Raw genomic sequence first — 20,097 nt, forward strand, 5'->3', positions numbered from 1 at the left:
TTTTCTTTTCTTTTCTTTTCTTTTCTTTTCTTTTCTTTTCTTTTCTTTTCTTTTCTTTTCTTTTCTTTTCTTTTCTTTTCTTTTCTTTTCTTGAGATACTCAAAATCCAAACTAATCCTGGATGTGCCACAGTGACTATTTGGTGGTTTGAATTTTCAGTGAAAGATTTAAGGGAATTTTCCAAAAGATAATCGCTGTCAGTTGGTACCTCTAGATCAGTCAGATCCCTGTAGGCAGAATTATAATCTGCTAATTCCTACTTTAAAAAATTTAGGGCTTCAGAGAGAAATAGTTTATGATAGACATTTAGAAAATTCAAAGTTGGTAGTCTTCTGGTGCTAAAACTACTTACTCTCTTTCTCCTCTACTTTCTTTCTTTCAACTTTTCAGAAGACTATTTGACTTAGAAAAATTTGCTTTTTGAGATGATGACACAAATACTGTCATTTTGATCCTAGGTTATTCATCTTTTCCATGATGGCTGTGCTCACCTATGTACTGTGGCAAATTAGATGAAAGTTTTTGTTTCATATATGCCATTTTATTTTTTCTTTTTCATTAAAAACAATAGCTATCACTGAATACTTTTTTTTTTCTGAACTATGGACCAGAGAATCTTAGAAGCAAACAAAATGTATATCTAAGTCTTCATTTAGCCTTAGGGATTTTTTAGTAGAAAGTATGATGAGTGTGCCCTTAAAAGTCCAGTGCAGTATTTCGTAAATACATTTTAGGTATCATAAAATACTCTTGGTATGAAATTACTTGAAAAAAATGCATCTAAGATTATTGAGTTTAAAAAAATACTAATACAAAATTCCTCTATAAAGCTTTAGCTTGAGAAAAGTTCGATTAAAACTGAATGGAATTAAGTGCAATTTCAGGTTATTTGGATTGCTCTTATGATGTGAAGTGTTCCAAGAACTTCAAATGGCTGCTTTAATTGCATGTGCCAATTCCATTCTCTTCTCACCTAAAGCCCTCCAAAAGCTTTGAAGTGTACAGTCTGGTACTTAGCACAGAGCGGTTTCTGATTTGCAAAAGTCCTTCAAGACTGTCACAAGTGGCTCAGTTTTTAAGCAAAGTCCTTTGTCATATTTGTAAAAAACACTCCAGAAAGATGAGGAAAAGATATGAAATTCAAAAAAGTTAAAAATCAAAGTTAAAAAATAGGTAAAGGAAGCAAGGACTAAAATGATTTTTAGAAATGTCAAACAGAAAAGTGAGAGTCACCATATTGGTCCCATCAATTTCACCGCGTGTTGTAGCAAGTCTTCAGAAAGCATAACAAGAAGATACACATGAACAGGGATTGCTAATGCTTGAGAAGTTGTGAAAACTTGTCTAAAAGCTTGGGTATCCCAAGCTTTTGCTCTCTGAGGATTTGAAAACAATCAAGTCAAAAGGAAGTATAAGATTTTCCTCTATTTGTTGCATCAACTTTTCATACAGAAGAATTTCTCCTACTCTTAGCTTACTCTCATTCTTGACAAATCGGTTTAGCAACTGATTACACAAACACTTCTGTAACATACGTGGAGACTGAGAGTGTTCTTAGAAACTAAATCCTTTAATATGTTCTTGTTTTYTGGCATGAATAAACAAATTTTTTTAAAAGTTTCTTTAAAAATGGTTAGCAATTTAGAGTGCTTTATTTTTTGCATGCTACAGCTCAGACGTTCATTCTGAGTACCTGTCATTTTGACTGCAGTAAGTGATAGGTTCAGATACATGGCACTGAAAAAATAATCTAGCCTGCCTGTTGGAATCAGCAGGATTTATCTTCTCAAAACATGCAAAAAGTCTTTAGCTGGTATCTAATTATCCCATCAGATGCCTAAGAAAAAGTTTAATTCTCTGAGCCTTTGCTGTTTCCACCTAACTTTGCCATTAGCTAATATCCTTACCAGTTTAGGTTTCTGACAATAAAGTTCCTTGGATGCATCTGTTTATATACACATGACCATGCCTCTTGGTGTTGGTGACTAACTGAGAACCCAGCTCACATCTGAGCTCTGTAAGGATTTACAAACTACTGATGACTTGGCTGTCAGAGCTTGACCTGATAGATATTCTCAGACTGGCTGCACCTTAGACAAGACACAATAGGACAAAGAGGCTATGGTATTGCACTTATTCCTATTACAACCGAGCACTCACCTAGTGTGAAAAAATCCTGCTTGAGGGGACTTGAACCCTCATATTCCCAGAAGCATGCACTTCCCACTAGGCAAGAACATTCTCTGGTATGGGTATTTGTGTGAGTGTTTGCCCATATGCAGGGAAAAACATAAAAAGATTCTCTGAGTGTCCTTTGCTGAGGATGTTCCATTTTCTATATAACATGTATTTTCATTAGCTATGTACRTATGTATGCATACATATACGTTCTGTAGATACTCTCACACTCATGCTTCATCTGTCTGGTCCAGTGAACTTCCAGCTATTTCCTGCAAAGGGGAACAGCTTTAACAGAAAAGACTTAACAGCACCTCAGGCCTAGAGTACTCTTAAGCTATATCTACATTAGTAAATTAAACAATGCCTAGGAACATTCCTAGGCATTGGAATGCAGTTGCTCTCCTGGGGTTAAATCCTCTTAAATCAGAAAATTAAACTCAGTTCTCTAACATTTTAATATGTCATTTATGTAACCATTTCTGTCATTTGTGAGCAAAGTATCCCAATCCATCACATCTCTACACACTACATACAGAAAAGGAAGAATACAGYTCAAATACTATTCTCTAAAACGGTATTTTCTTTCTAAAAAGATTCAGTAATACAAATAAAGCTTAAGTATAAGGTGTGCAACGTTCCAATTCATATGTTTACAGCACTTCACAGGTGACATTACTCTTGGGGTTCTCATTTGTGTTTCATAGATTTCAATTAACTTTTAATTTCTTCTTTCTCTTCTTGCTTTAGTGACACTGGAACTAAACCTCCAGAGAGTGGTATCTTTGGTTTTATGATTAATATTTCATCACTCTTAGGTATGTATAATGTACTTGATCTGAATACAACAGAGAAATGAAATCTAGCAAAAGCTGTCTGCTTATATTGCAGTCCACACAAAATTCTGCAAAAATAAGTACTCCACAAAAATAAGTACTCCACAGATTTCTGATAATGTCATCCAGATGAAAGTGGTATCCAGAGGGCCAGTTCCTTGCAGCCAGTAAGCGAGGAGATGTTCAAAGCATTTCTCCTGTCTCCTAAGAGTGTCTCATCAGTGCAAAGTAGTCAATGCAGCTGAAAATAAGTGGAAGAGAGATGGCATAATTATTTTGCACCAACTGTATATCTGACATTGGGAGACATTAGGTTATAGGGTACTGTACAAAAGGGGAAAACAGTGGTGGAACAATGCTTGGCTTCCTCTGTGAGATGCTTACTCTTCCACTAAATATCTACAGAATCTGAATCAGGAAGTATGGGATTTCCTCTTCACTTTTGGGGAATGGAGGATAAAAAGCTGTGTAACACTGTGTACTTGTATTACCTAAATAGCATTCATGGAAAATTAAAATCCAGTATTTTACCTTCTCTAAGGGTCTCATTCAGGCACAATGACTTGGTGTGTTATGTATAACATCTTAGTGCCTTGACAGAGTTACCTGATTTATTTTTTCCAACTGTAGATAGACTGAAGCAAAGTTTTGTATTGTCAGACTGTTAGAGTATTGTTCTTTATAGAATCCAGTGTAAGAGATACATGATCACTGAGCAAAATATGTTTTTTTGGTTTTTTAGGTGTAGCTACAATGTACATCAGAGCTTTAATTATAGAAAAGCAGAATGAGTCATCACATTTTATTAGTTCTTCATTCAACATACTTTCATTGTGTATTGGATTGATGGGTTGTATTGGAATGGCCATTGTTGCTACTTTTCAGGTATGATCATAAATTTCAGATCATAAATAAAGTTTAATTTGTTTTAGCAGTTCAACAACCAAATAGATTGGAATGGTTAACATTATCCCAGTGTGAATGCTTGTCAAAAAGAGYAAGAATGTCTTACTCCTGACTTGAGTAGCCTTAAAAAGGCAGATTTGGTTTTTCCCTGCAAACTAGATTTTTTGCTTGTATGGCAATGCCAATAAGGAGTTTTGTGTGTGCTTATCTTGTAACATATCTGTACCAGAAAATATCTTACTAGAGATGCTTTTACTGCAAATTTTTTTACTATAATAAAAATCAGTAATTTTTATTAAGAAAGTTTTAATATAAAAAGCTTCTGATACTAACAGTTTAGTTTGCTTACAGTCAGCTAGGATAGAATAAGTCAGATTAGCAAACCCGCCTTTATTTTTACGTACATAGTAGTGTACACACTAGCAGCATTTTCTATAGAATAAACTAGATGTAGCCGACATGTTAGCACTTTGAACACAACATTAGCCCCTTGTTCTGAGCTTGGAGGAGTTGGGTTAACCATTAATTCTTTTGATCGAGCCATTTAGAATTGCATCTTACTTTGCCAGAAGGGGTAGGATATCTCATTATAAATCAGAAAGAGAATCCAGTCATCGGTGTCTGAAATAAAATTCAGTGGAGAGAGAAAATGCTAACACAAAGGATTCCTTTCACCTTTTCTAGTGAGCAAGCATGTAATAAGGTGGATTATATCTAACACACGAAAGAGGTTAGGACAATTCCACTGAAAAATTCAACTCAGAGTCAAGTCAAGTTTAACTGGCAGATAGTATAAGGTGTTTCCTTTAAAACTATGGAATCTATGGCAATGACTGTTTTATTTCTTTTAAAGGATTTTCTACCATGCAGAGCTTTTTGGTAAATACTGTTGTGCTCATATAGTGTGCTGACAATGAACAGTTATCTATAATGAAGGATCTGAGAAGGCTAGTAGTAGGCAACCACAGAATGCTAAGGAGAAATTGAAAACAAAGATTCTCAGGGCTTCAGCAGCCAGTATAATTTTGCATGTAGTTGACATGGTATTTTCAAACAAAAAACTCTCAACCTTAGACTGATATCTTACTCTTTTTAATCTTATCTCTGGGCAGCGTGTGGATAGCAAACGCAATAGGTGCTCCCTATTGTGTTCTACTTTTAAAGTATTTGTACTCTTACTGATTAGATTTATATGTGGCACAAAAAAATCACTTGTTGGGTGGACAATGCCAGTTGACTGAAATAGAAAACAAACCCTGCTAGAGTAAGAAAAAGACAAATCAAATATGCCAAATAGTTTTAGAGAGTCAGGGAAGTTGAAACTGTGATCGTAAAGTTTCAAGAGGGGCCCATTGGCAGTAATAATATTAATTCTTAYCTATTGTCTGTCACTACCTGTTCATAGACTGCTTCCTTTCTTTAGTTTTTCTGTCATCTGCTTTGACCTTTGTATGGTAGGTGCAGCTTGTAGAAGAGTTTCAGAACACAATAAGGCTCTAATCTAGCTAAGAATATAACCTAGCAAATTTTTAAGCATGCCTGATTGGCTGGGAAGATGGAAATGGCAGTTCACAAGTTTTGGGTCTTTCAGATCTACAGTGTAGTGAGCAACTAGTAAACAGCACACTCTTATCCTTATTTACTAGTAGAAGAACTGAGACATGGAGAGGCTGTGGGGTTTATTAAAAGTCAGGAAACCAAAGCAGAGTTGGAATTAGAAGTTATGTTTCTTTAGCATTCAGCCTGGTCCCTGTAACCAGTGGGTCATGCAGGAAATTAATTTCTGTGTGCACATTTACTTTTCCCCAGCTGGTGAGCTAATTCCATATCTGAGTACTGTAATAGAGCTGATTGACTCTATGGAGTGGCAGTTTGTTTTCTCTCTCCCCAAAGCAAATATCTGGTTTGTTAAAAAGACTTCAATGTGAAATTTCACACTGAATATTTAAGGTTTACTTTTATGTATACAAATCTAATGCCATTTGTGGTGAGTCTTTTAAGTAGCATAATTGTGAGGATATTTTTTCCCTCCTTTTGCTTCAAGGTAGAATATGATAGGCAACATGTGGTTTTAATAGTACTGTTCTCTGAACACTTACCAAAAATGAGAAAAAGAGTAAGAAAAAACACTAGCAGTGTGTCCTCTAAAAGCAAAAGAGAAAATAAGCAATGGTCATGAATAAGAAGTTTGTTTTCCTTTTCCTTTTTAAATAACACAATGCTTGAAATACAGAAATGAAAGACAATAGAGGAATGGCATTAAAAAGGTATTGGTCGTGCAAGAAAAAATTCCCCAGCCCTTAATGAACAAGGAAAAGTAAAAACCCAGGTCTCAGTGGGTCTGTTCTTCTTTCCAGATTTCACATATGATGATTAAAAGAGAGCGCCCTAACAATGATTAGAAGGCTTAGGAGGTCTGGTGCCCTAGCTCTAGCAACAGATCACATGGTTCTGTAGTTGGGGTTTGTAGGGAAGCTCTGAGAGCTTGCTAGGAGCAAGAGTGAGAGCTGTGTTCAAAACGTTCTGTATATTTTCTATGGGGCTGAAAGCAAAGCCAAAGTTAAACTTGCCTAGTGCTTTCCATAAAAAATCCTATTGTTCCTATATGGAGGGCAAAAAGACAGGACAGGAGAATAAAATGCAAGTACAGATGAGAAGCCACTTAAATATCTTTGTGGGGTATTTAACATGCTTTAAGATTTGACAGAACTTAATACATCACAGAGAGCGGGGGGGGGGGAGTGAGAAGGAAGAAAAGCACAGAGAAAGAAAATTTTTAAAAAGCAGCATATGAAGATAATCACCATTAGAAAAAAAAGAAAACAGTGTCCTCCAGCCAGGAAGGATATTAAAATATATAATAAAAAGATATTGATGTGTTTTTGTGAATCACGAAAATAGAACTTTGGTAGGTCAGATCATAACACATGTTTTAGTACATGCTGGTGGCAGAAAACAGCTTTAAAGCCAGCTTACCTCTCTGGCATTGGATTCCAAGGTGGCATATGTTAGTATTTGTAATTTTGTTACACAAAACATTTAGAGTCAAAGAATTTCTGTGGCATCTTTGTGTGTTTTATTACTGGAAGTTCTACTTGTTCATATTTAAAGGAAAGAACCTGCCATAGGTAGGGTATTACAAAAATAGAGGCTACATGTAGTGATACAGGAGTTTTATCCTTGCTTTTCGCCTGATGGAGAAATTGAATAAAACCAGCTGATGATGTGGGAAAGAGTAAAAAGGCTGAATGTTTCAAGGAGTTGTCAGTGGAAGTCCTTCATATCAAGAGCTTATTTGGGGAAATGCTTTTCTTTAAAGAATTAAAGAAATTAATTTTCTGCCAACTCATTTCCTGAAGCTTTGTGGCTGGCCACTGAAGGGGAGGATAGAGCTATAGCAGTTTAGATCAGCTTCCATGAAACCTCACTATTAGTTCAAGTATGGCTGCACAAATACGGATTCAGTTTTCAACATAAAAAGATGAAAATTTCTGGCAGAGGAGAGTGAAAAAGGAGGTAATGGAACCTCTTAAGCGAAACACAGTCTAGTTCCTGTTTGTGCAAATAGTAGTTGATAATTGTCCAGTTGTTATACAGATCTGTCATACGTGTGTGTATGTGTATATATATATGTATGTATGTATGTATATATAACTGATGTGTGCATTTCCATGTTCTGACTTTGATCTGATGACATATGGATATGGTATGATGACCATGGATATGGTTTGGATATGGTTAGACTAGTTCTTTTTTTTCTTTCATCTTACCTGTGTGGACTCTTGTGAGTAGGGACTGTGTCGTGCTGTTTGTTCAGGCCCAACATAATGTGGCTACAGTCTTACCAGGGTTCAATGACTCCTACCACTGTACAAGTAGTAACAGCTAACCATTGTGCTGATTCTCTTTCCAGGAGCTGTCGGTTCCCAGTGTTCATGACATAGGAGCTTTGGTGGCATTTGGCTGTGGTGTTGTATATATTACACTTCAGTCTATTATCTCTTACAAGTTCTGTCCACAATGGAATACTTATCTTGTGTGTCACGTAAGGATGGCCATATCTATAATATCATGCATCGCTGTCATTCCTAGTATCCTTTATGATGTATATCACTGCTTTCCTTTTATATGATCATGCTTTTCCTTTTAAGTTAAACCATTGTTGGTAAAGGATTGCTGATAAAGGATGAAAATGAGATTAGAGTCTTTGCTTTGTTAGGGTTTATACTTCTGCTATAATAATGCATATAGCATGCTGAGACGCTCTTGATAACATGAAGCACACAGAATCACAGAATGGCTGAGGTTGGAAAGGAACGCTGGAGATCATCCAGACCAACCCCCCTGTTCAAGCATGTTAGACAGGGTTGCATCCAGGCAGGTTTGGAATATCTCTGGAGAAGGAGAGAATTTCTTCCTCATAATCAGGTGGAACTTCCTGTGTTTCAGTTTGTGCCCATTACTTCTTGTCCTGTCACATGGCACTACTGAAAAGAGTTTGGCCCTATCGCCTTGACACCCCTCCTTAAGGTATTAATAGACAATGGTAAGGTCCCGTCCCAGTCTTCTCTTCTCCAGGCTAAACAGGCCCAGCTCTCACAGCCGTTCCTCATAGGGCAGATGCTCCAGTCCCTTAATCATATTTGTAGCCCTTTGCTGGACTCTTTCCAGTAGTTCCATGTCTCTATTGTACTGGGGAGCCCAAAACTGAATGCATTATTCGAGATGAGGCCTCACCAGGGCTGAGTAGAGAGGCAGGATCACCTCTCTCGACCTGCTGGCAACAGTCTTCCTAATGCACCCCAGGATACAATTGGCCTTCTTGGCCACAAGGGCACACTGCTGGCTCATGGTCAACTTGTYRTCCACCAGCACTCTCATGTCCTTCTCTGCAGAGCTGCTCTCCAGTAGGTCAGCCTCTGGCCTGTACTGGTGCATGGGGTTATTCCTCCCTAGGTGCAGGACCCTGCACTTGCTCTTGTTGAACCTCATGAGGTTCCTCTCTGCCCAACTCTCCAGCCTGTCTGAATGGCAGCACAGCCCTCAGGTGTATCAGCCACTCCTCCCAGCTTGGTATTATCAGCAAAGTTGCTGAGGAGGCACTCTGTCCCCTCATCCAGGTCATTAATGAATAAGTTGAACAAGATGGGATGCAGAACTGAGCGCTGGGGAACTCCACTAGCCACAGGCCTCCATCTGGACTCCATGCCACTGATGACAACCTCTGAGCTCTGCCTTTCAGCCACCTCACTGTCCACTCATCTAACCCACACTTCCTGAGCTTGCCTAGGAGGATGTTATGGGAGATAGTGTCAAAAGCCTTGCTGAAGTCAAGGTAGACAACGTCCACTGCTCTCCTGTCATCTACAGAGCCAGTCATTCCATCACAGAAGGCTGTCAGAWTGGTTAAGCAGGATTTTCCCTTGGTGAATCCATGCTGGCCACTCCTGATCACCTTATGACATCCAGGATGAGCTGCTCCATCATCTTTCCATGGATGGAGGTGAAGAGTATAAGAGCAGCATGTTACTTTTCAGTTTGGAAGCTACTGCTGTATATCTTTGTCTTCCTGACTAAACCCAGTAAGCAAATTCACATTGTTGTAAGAAGAGCAGACTAACACCATATTTTAAAGTTTACCTTTTAAGTACCATATACACATATACTAAATGCAAAGGTGCAAATGTCATCCTTTGATACACATATGCATTCATCTTCTCATTGATAAGTATTTCTGAAGACCCTATTGCATCAGATGAAACAGCATGCAATTACTAAAGTGATTAATTAATTCAGAAAGCAGAATATGATGCAGCATTCTTATGTCCTCAGCTCCTCTTGTTCATAAAAGTGAAATTCTTGGTTTACTATATGACTTGACCTATAATTCAGTGCAAGCTATCAAGATGTTTTTACTTTCRCAGTTTCTCTATTTCCTAGTGGTGAAAGTCCCATATATATCGCATGACTAACCTGCCCTTTCTATTATGAAATTATGAAGTGCATTCATTTACCTGCTGTCTCTTGACAACACATTTCTTGAAACTGATTTAAAGTATAGTTATTTCTAGCAGCTTTGCCTGTGAGAAAAGATTAGAAAGACTCATTTGTAAACTTGTTAGCAGATCTTTCATTGGGAGCGCTCAGCTATATATGTTATGATATTTGGAAACTGAAATTTGGACAGAAATGCAGAACCTAAAAAGGCAGGGTTGACAAATTCTGTACAGACATTGAAAACAAAATAGTTGGTGACTTATCACATGATTTGTGACATTGCATTATTTTCTTTTAATGGTAGTTGCAGGAACAAGYTGCATGAGCAGGGAATAAATTATTGTAAAAGAAGCAACTTATTTTTAATAAGAAAAGATTAAGTCATAAAGCTTAATTTTTATACAAATAAAACATTGAAATTTACAAAGTGATGAAACTGTGATTTGGTTATGAGCCCGCTGTATGTAAGTAATGTTCCTATATAAATTATTTGTCACTAACCACTTGATCTGATCACAGAAACCAAATCCACCAAAAATAGTTTGCCTATGACAATTTTTTTAATTTTTTAATTAGTTGTAGAATAGTGAAGCATATGTAGAATTTTTTTCTAATTAGAATTTGAATAAAGTGTAGAAAACAAGATCACTACCTGTGGAGTGGGATTGAAATTCAGTACAGCAGTTGACAAATGAATCAATTTGAAACTAATTTTTAAGCTTCAGACTGAAATTTTGTTGGGTTTTCTCTCCGCAGGAAGCCTTGCCTTCAATGCTTGACTGTTTGGTACCTGATACCCTGTCTACTCCTAACTAACTGATATCCTGAGAATCTCATTTCCCTTTACTTTGGGATACGTTAAGCCTAAGCTGATGGTTTGGATTGTGTTGGTTGGTGCTCAACTAGAAGGCTTCATTAAATAACTCCCCTAGAGGCTGACTCAACACACTTTTCCCAGAGTTTGCTGGAGTCAGAGTCACCCCATTGGTTTTATTGGGCTTTAGCTGATATGCCAATGACAAAAAGTGATCACAGCACATCATCACATGTCAGCCATCCACCTGCAAGTTTTTGGTTTCAGCAGTTATAAAAGGGCTTTTAAAGAGGGCCTCAATCCTTAGCAAAAACTTTTTTAAAAAGTCAAAGCATCTGCTCTGGTCCTATGGAAACTAACATGTTTCTCCTTCTTGCAATGCAGGAATTGCTTCCCCAGATCAGTCGTGAATGTGATCTAAGCTTTTTTTCCCTCCCTGATGAGAATGTCTCTCTTTGCCCTGTATGCTTTGGAAGAACCACTAGAACCCTTTATTTATTCAGAGATACATTTTGATTGCTACTATCAATTACCTTTAAAAAAAAGGTTTCGTTTACCTCTTTTTCTTAATGTTTTGATTTGACATTCTGGTTGTTCATGATCTCCTGTATTTCAGAAAGGGTAGATAGGGAGTTTTATGAGCAGTCATATTTTCACTATTAATCATTAAACTTCTATAGTTTCCTTTACACTGTTTTTTTTCCAGTGATTGTATTTGCTTCACAAATTTCCATGACAAAAATACATTGGATTCCAAATGAAAAGGTAAAATCTCATTAAGTTAGGAATTTAATCCTGTATCATATAATCTTGGGTGTGCTCTTATGTTTACCGACAAGTGTATAGCATTGCAAAAATCTCGGAGAATTTTGATAGTACATTATCGTAAATATCACCAGTTTTACAATATTAGTTTTCTGTTATATTTTCATTAGAAAACTATCTGTAGCTTGTTAAAATCACTGCTGGGCAAATCTTAAGATACTTATTCATACAACAAATTGTAAAAAACAAACAAACAAATAAACAAAACCCCCAAAATCTTTCTGGAATTGAGTAATTCTACTTCCTTTCACCGTCACATTTCTTGAAAATGAACTTAATACACATGAAACAAAAGTGGACCTTCAACTTAATTCTGTCTTTTTTTTTTTTTTTTTTAACAACATAAGCTTTCTCAGCTTTTTCACCATTCCTTTTAAAATAATCTTTACTACTGTGGTAAACATTGCAGATCTGATATAAGGCATACTAAAGTCACTATCAGGCATGTGAATCAATTTCAGTGGTGTTAAAATGATACCTGTGGAAGATAATTTTTATTTTTGGACAAATTGTACCACATGAGGGAGGGCTTTCTCCAAAAACCAAGTTAACTAATGTATTGACTGTCTTGCCAGAAGAATTTAATAAAAGCAAACATGGCAGATGTACTTAAGGAAAACAGTGGCAAGGCAGCTGTGAGATAAATCTTCACAAGTTCGAAATCTTTAGTAAGATTTATCTCTTTAGTTTGTTTTTTACTGGACATGCAAGGCATGCAAAATATTTGTAGTGAAACAGATGACATATTTTGGCTGAACAGAAACACTACATTCTGTTTGTGCCATATTAATGGGCCTTTCTATGATGGTTGACTTAAAAACAGAAGTCTTGTTAGGAAATGTCAAACAAGGGTGGACATCGGTTTTAAAACATTGTGAGTGTTTACTCAAAGGATACTACTATTCAGTTCAGTGGCTCTGAGTAAAAGCTTTGAATGTGGGCCACTGTATTCCGCTTTGATGTCCTTCACATAAGAACTAAACATTTTTGAGGTAAAAATTATGCTGAAGCTATCTTTTGATCCTATCCTAATTGTAGTTTTCCTGTACTATCTTTCCTGTTAGTGTACAAGGTGTATTACTAATGGTAACTTATGCAACCTGGATAAATACACTCATTAGTCTCTAAAGACTAAATCTGTAATAACTTTTATGTAACAGCATATTGGGATGATTTTGATGAGTTGTAAGCCCTTAGAATATTTGTTAGACTTACAGAAAGAAACTTTCCTCTATTTGCTCTTTTAAAAATATCTTAAAAGCACTTAATCTGACTGCAGGTGAAGTGGCCTGACAAATCAGATTCATTTCCCTTTGAAATATAACAACAAAGCATTCTGCAACAATACAATTTGTTGTACATTTAGTAATACAAATACAATGAATTTTTCAAGGCAAAAATATACCTAATTTTACTGGGTATATATTGCTTGTAAGATTGCTACTTTTGTTATTGCTTTTTTTTTTCATTTATGTTATTGGTGTGTGTGTATTCGAATACTCCTGTAAGTAGTTGGATATTATTGCTTTATTTAATTATCGTAGAATTGAAACCCCTAAACAAAGGACCAGGAGTATATTATGATGTATGTTACATAAACACATAACACATCTCCCCAGATCATTTACACGCAGAAGTTAATGGATTCCTTTCGGTACTCATTTACTGTCTTTTAACAATCAGCTTTTCAGAGCCCCAGAGCCTACAGCTCCCAACAGATTTACTGTGAACTCCCAACACCTTCCTCCCTATTGGCATCCTAGGACTCTACGTAATTGATGTCCTGAAAAAACCTTTCAAACATTCATCCTCAGGGTTCACAGACTTAGAAGCTGTCATCGACAATAATAAATAACCAAATATAAAAACTGATTTCATGCGAAAGACTGAAAAACAGGATTAAAGGGTTGTTTGTAACTAATAGATTTTTATTTACATATACATTTCTAAGATTCACATCATTCTGAATCCTTTTTTCTTAATCAAAATAGTAAGAAAAGGATAATGCCAAAAGTTAGCAGTCTCCATATTTAAAAATATTTCTACTGTGTACACCAATGAGCATTTCTTTATTTTTCCTTTTTTTTAGCATTCCAAAATCATTTAGCATAACTGTTTTATCTGAATGTTTATTTTATCTCTCTCATTCCATCAGGATTATGTTTATCATTTTGTGAGTGCAGTCTGTGAATGGATAGTGGCCTTTGGTTTTATCTTCTTCTTTTTCACCTTCATTAGAGATTTTCAGGTTGGTATCTACATATGTTGGGCAGTGGCTAAGAAGTGCTATGAATTTTGTTGTAATAGCAAATGCAATAGAAAATTACCATTCCTAACCAAGCGAGAAAAATCAAAGCTATACACAAAGAATTTTTTTCACTTACAAAGCTGATTTCTGTCTAACTAATGAACTTTTTTTCCCCTCAGTTTTAAAATACAAAATAAGTGTAACAAAAAAGTTTAATAGATGTCTGATTTTTAAAATGGTTCAATAAATTAATATCTTATTTAGCAGTTTTTAGAAAAAAGCCCTCTAAAAGTGATGTAATGCCAAAATAAATAGTGCCACTTAAATTGCATTTCTTTCCACCTGTGGCATTTTCTGTAATAATTCAATGCATTTCAGCCAGAGTTGTTTCTTTTCTTTTAAAAAGTTACACATTTTGATGTATATTCCCTTACAATGTGAAGAATAGCAAATACTGTATAAATAGTATTGACATGAAAACCTTCTAGTGTGGATAGCTGGATTTGCATTACAGATAGTTCAGTTTCTGGTGATGCACCTAAATCAACTTTAAGGAAGAGAAAATATTAGATTATTTAAAAAGAACACACCTTTATATCATTTGTAAAAGGCATGACTTGAACTTATTTTCTTCAGTTTTCCCTCTCCAACCCTTGCTCTTTACGCAGTATGTTCTACGTGCAGAGTTTCAAGGGTTTTTGGTTCCATACAGGAATACAAAATGATAAAAATATGAACATGTCAGACTTAACCTGGCAAAAGAACCAGAACCTCTTGGATATTGCAGTAGGAGTTAGGAGGATTATGGGATCCTTATTTTTCTCAGACATTTGGATATTCAGGTTCCCCATAACGTTTTTGGTTCTTTGCAAAAGTTGAGAGGAGACCTTAAGGTCGAAAGGACTGAGAACTGCTATTTTATATCATAATTACACAGATTAAATGAGTCAGTTGTAAGCACTGTGAATGTCATATCCCATAGGTCTTTCATGAATATCATTTATGATATTGCCTTGCACAAATCCCAGAAAGTTAAAAAGTATAAATCCAAACACTCGCATGACTGCACAACTGATGGGATCACATATTTGGCCAGTGGGTGCTCTGACTTTCCAATGCTGGTGATACAATTTGCAAACAATACTATAGTCTTCAGAATAGCTGAATTAACAAACAGGGCTGTTTCAAATCATAGATCCAAAAGTGTTCAACATCAAAAGTTTAACCAACTATAAACATTGTGCACRTAATACATATTAAAAAGCAATATAATTAAAATAAATAGAAAACATAGGCCTCATTTTATTTTACAGGCTATGAAACAGCATGAAATCTAATGTCAGTWTTTGACAATGATAGATTATATCTTACCAGAGCTCTGTAGTGGGACAGTAGGATTTTTAGATTCCATCTTCTTATTGTTCTAACTACTCCATACAGAAAGACAAAAAATTAATTCATAAAACCATTTGAACACCAAATTCTGAGAAAAAATAACCCTTCCCTTTTTTAATTTCTCACAGAATGTATTTCACTTAAACATGTTATATATCCTCATGCTTTATATCACAGAACTATGAAATTGATTTCTTAAACTGATCTTACTATATTTTTCTTTTAGAGAGTTTCTTTAAGGATATCAACAGAAATACATGAAGACTGCTGATCCTGGAGAAAATTATATTTTGTATAGACGAACATTTTAGGATTGTTTTTACTTACATAAAATGTTGCAGAGGAACAGGGATTTTCAAAGATGAAGAAATGCCATTAATTCTGCAACATCTACAATAGCATCCAACAAAACATTTTAAATACTAGCAATATTCCTGCATTTCCTTCCCCCAGCTAGGGCTCTCTTTTTATTATATTTTGTAACTTTTTTTTGCTGTTTGATATATTAAAACTACTATAATAGAAGAAATCTGTAGAAGCACTTCAAAGGCTTTTGAAGATGTGGACCTCCTCAACTGTTCTCTTTTGGACATATCCATATTTTTCATTTGTTATATTCTGATTAGTGGGATTAGTTTTAATCGTGTACTTGAGAAAGTAYATTTTTCAGACACTTCGCAAAGTCTAAAGAGAAAGGAAAATGCTAAATTCATTGAATTCCTTCCCTGTTAAGCTGCAAGGACTATGTGAAAGAAGATGTGAGCAGAACCAGGCGTCTGTTTTAAGACTGGAAATTAACAGCTGGTGGACTGCAACACTATGCTACGTGTTTCTGACAATGGACACTGTATACAAATATAAATCCTACAAGTTTAAACTATACTGCTTGCAAAAATGTTTTCTAGTCATCACTGCAATGAATGTTGTAAAAGTCTCCTCTCTCTTTCCTGTCTATCCATTGCTGGCCATAGGAAGCTTAAAATTGAAGTGAGAATAGAAAGGAGCAATGAAATTATATTTATGCAAGACCTAGTAAAGGGAAATCTTACTGCCATTTGATTATTTCAAAACAAATATTTTGCAGTCTGTGTTTTAACCTGCAAAGATAGAATGAAGAGAGCCTTCACAGAGTCTTTGGGAGTGAATGGAAAATAAGAAGAAGCACTGGAGTCTTCAGTTATATGTGTATTTTTATACATATATAGAACTGGAAAAAAATCCCAGAGAGCTTCTACAGTTAAGATATGGCATATTTGCTGCTATAAATTTCTGTGATAAAAGGACTGGAAAGGAATTTTAYGGCACTACCTGAAAAGTCAAATGTTAGAAGTATGTGGAGGCAAAATAGTCTTTCATGGATGGATTCACTACCTCCATTTAATGCACTAACCACTCAGCTATCAATCAAGTTCTGTGAAAATTACAATTACCATGCTATATCACAATTTTATGCAAAAAATTGATGATTTTCAGTTGCTGATTTTCCATGAGATAAAAAAAATGCTTTCTTTGGAAAGCACTGTCTAARACTAGTCATCTGTTGCTATTTCTTTTAATGTGTATTTTAAACTGTACCAAATTTAGCTTTTTCAAAAATTAAAGAGTCTGTGTTTTCTTTATATGTTCATCCAAATAAAAATAGTAAGAATGTTTTTTCACTGGCAGCTTTACTTTCTATAGCATTCAGGTTATCTTGCAGGGGTTTATAATTATTATCATGTTGAAAATCAAACCTAGTATAGATTGATGCAAGAATTGTGTCATGCTGATCGGGTGTCCTAGAAAGGGCACACATTCCTCAGAGTTCCAGGTCAGAAATACTTTTATATTTCATAGGAAGATGTATACCAACCATATAAAAAGTGCCAATGTGTTTTTTTTAAAGGCCATGTGAGAAAAAGACTATTTTTCTTAGCATGTTGTATATTTTTCTCTCAACTCCTATACTTTATAACTCARGTATAAGAAGCTTGAACTTGTTATTTCAAGGTGTATCAGATTTCAGCTCATCAATTTACAGTACTCTTTACAAGGATAAATGAAATCTGTTAATTTCTAGTTCAGCCTTATCTAATACTGTGTTTTTACAGTGACTCCAAGTCCATTTACACAAGAAAAGAATTCTTTGTTTTGCTCTGATTTAAATAGGAGTCACCACAATAAAAAGCGCTAATTATAAGACTCTGGGATAACAAACACTGAAGAAAGAGCATTAAACAATTCCCCMAAAAAAGATCCTCAGACAGGCTCATACTCAGTCTTTTAGCACCCTGTCTTCCTCGAAATAATCCCTATTCAGCCTGTCAAGCTTTACAGTATTTACAATTTCCTAAAGAGAGAGATTTTTTTTTTCAAAGAAAGTGGCTAAATGAAGATAATATTCTTGCTAAAATTAAAGTGTTAATTCAAGCAATCAAGTGCTAATGTAGATAARTGAAATCCTTCTCTGTTTTTGTGCCTTATTATGATGCATTTTATATGTTACTTTTATGACCAAAAAACTGCATCATCAACAATTTACTTTGTTTAGTTTGTTAGGCTGAAAACATCAGCATGCCTCAACATAAGGATTCAGACAAAGGATTATTACTCTTTAATTTGCGTAGTGAACAAATACTGAAAACACTGATGTTTCTTTGGCTCCAGGCATCAAGATCTTTTCAATCAATATCCTAATTTTCTTTTCAGTTGAAAGATGAGCTAACATATGGCAAGCAATTAAAAAAAAATGTATCATTGTTATATCATTTGTACAACCTGTATCATTTTAGCTGTGGATGTCTCTTGTAAAATAATACTAAGAAGTTTGTTACACTCAAAGGATCTGTCTAGATTAGTACAGATAATATCATAGTACACTTCTGTTACTTTGCAACAGTCCACTTTTCCCCCTCTATTTTGGAATTTCTTAGCCATAAGAAATGTCTATTTTTGGGGGGAGCTACACTAGAAATATTTTTACTGTCTGCTCTTTTTGTGTGATGTTTTCTATTTGTCAGTCTATTGTGAATAATTGAAAAACTTCTTTTGTATAAACTGCAGTAAATCCTATGACAGTTAGTGTTGTTTTTACTGATTCATGCTGAATCATTTCTTCACCCCTGCCAAAAGTGCAAAGCCTTGTATTTTTTTAGGCTGTGCAGCTTGTGTTACTGATGAAATATTACCATTGCAGTCTCTGTCACAGTCACATATCATGTAGGGATGAAACTCAATCAACTCATAATATCTAAATAATGCTTCACCTTAGGATAATTTCACTCTGTCTGCTCTTAACTCTCATGTGTGTTGAGCCAGTGATACTATATATCATGCCTTATTTTTCTTATAAGCTAGTCTAAATTCGTTATTTATGATCTGCTCTGTTTGCATATTGGCAGCATATGCTTGGTAGCAGCAAAACAATCTTGACAGTGAGAGGTTTAGTATTGGGAGGTAGTACTAGTTGCAGCCATTTAAGGCAGACTAGAAAGATTCTGGAAATACAAATCAATAATAGCTTTGAACATTTCAATATAAAATTTGYAGAGAAATTCAAGATCTTGGTATTTTAAACTGTTCTCTAAATACTTAACAGATCTTAGCTGCAATATTGAAGTCATAGTTTCACACGCCTTTAGGTTTAGAAGGATCTTGAAAACTTCAGAGTGTTTGGAGTTGGCGAGATGATCCTAGAGATTCACTGTGCCCCCGGCAAATATCTATTCATGAGATTTTGCTGCAAGGAGCAGTTTCCTGTAACAGATGGTAAAAGGCAGTATGGCGTCTGGATTTTGAGAAAGGGTAGTGCCCGTTTCTTACGAAGAAGAGATAATGTCCCTTTATTTGGGGGAAATTTAAAACCGTCTCCAGGAAGGAACGTTRAGAATTAGTGGCTCACATATCTGTCTAAGGTAACAAGTACTCCCAGTAAGTCTGTCCAGATCCTTCAGTTTTTAACCTCAATTCTCTCCCAGAACTCTTCCCAGATGACAGGTCTGAATTAMAAGTGAGTCCAGTTCTCTTTTCAGCTTACTTCTGTTTATTAATCTTCTGACTGAGTTTTCAGAGGACTTTACTAAGTCTTCCACTCGCTCCTATCGGAAGGAATTAGTTTATCACAGTTCACAAACTTGTACTTTGTACAATGTATTGAACCTCTGCAACAAAATGGGCGAGAACCCCTGCTTGGGAAGCTTGTGTTAATAAGCTCTCCAGAATTATTTCTTGTAAGCCGTTTCCTATCCTAAGTCACAAAGGAAGAACAACCTGGAGGTAATACCATGTTACGTCATTACTTTCAAGTGTACAATTTAGTTGAGTTTAGGAGAATGTAAGAGAAGAACTTTTTTTWAAAAAAAGTTTTGTGATCTTTTTCTTTACAGAAACATTTAAATTTCTTCTGGTCAAGTTCTAGATTAAAAGAAAGGTCTTATCAAGAGCAGCATTGTCCCACATTTGTTGTTAGCCAAAATGTGGCTGGCTGATTCCATTTGTCTTTTTTACATGTGCCAAATGAATAAAATGGGGAATGTTTCTTGAGGGATAAGTGATTACCTTCAGAGATAAAATAGAGAAATAAAGGAGAGTCTTTGCATAACATTTACTCATTCAGCTCCTGGCTCATGCTCTTTCACTGCTAGACCTAGGCCTCACATGCCAACCTGTGCCTTGGCAAATCCCATGCCAGCTGCTGCTGTTCAGCATCACTCACTTTCCCAAACCGTTSTGCCAAGAAGGGGAAGTCGAAAGAACAGGTCTGTTAGGAGGCAAGTTTACCCCATCAAGCAGGTGGGYAACCGTTCCTGTGTGCTCGTGTGCCCTCAGAGCACAGCAGTGGAGGACACTGTGCAAGGGCAGAAAGGGAAGGGTTGGCTCATGTGTCCTTTTGCTAAGATGTCTGCTTTCACTCTGAGAGA

At 35.8% G+C, this 20,097-nt stretch overlaps 1 protein-coding gene across 1 annotated transcript in view; it reads left to right on the forward strand.

The window, feature by feature from the left end:
* The window catches only part of DRAM1 (DNA damage regulated autophagy modulator 1), an 18,810-nt gene extending 2,006 nt beyond the window's left edge, over nt 1-16,804 (forward strand). The window contains exons 2-7 of the mRNA XM_085322598.1: nt 2,929-2,996; nt 3,757-3,899; nt 7,834-8,011; nt 11,438-11,496; nt 13,712-13,804; nt 15,426-16,804. Of these exons, the coding sequence (XP_085178724.1) occupies nt 2,929-2,996; nt 3,757-3,899; nt 7,834-8,011; nt 11,438-11,496; nt 13,712-13,804; nt 15,426-15,470 (586 nt within the window). The 3' untranslated portion in view covers nt 15,471-16,804. The remainder of the gene's footprint in view (nt 1-2,928; nt 2,997-3,756; nt 3,900-7,833; nt 8,012-11,437; nt 11,497-13,711; nt 13,805-15,425) is intronic.
* Nucleotides 16,805-20,097: the final 3,293 nt, after the last annotated feature.

This window comes from Rhea americana, unplaced genomic scaffold, assembly GCF_003343005.1.
Source record: "Rhea americana isolate MKP2758 unplaced genomic scaffold, rheAme1 scaffold_79, whole genome shotgun sequence".
In the NCBI taxonomy this organism is placed as follows: Eukaryota; Metazoa; Chordata; class Aves; order Rheiformes; family Rheidae; genus Rhea; species Rhea americana.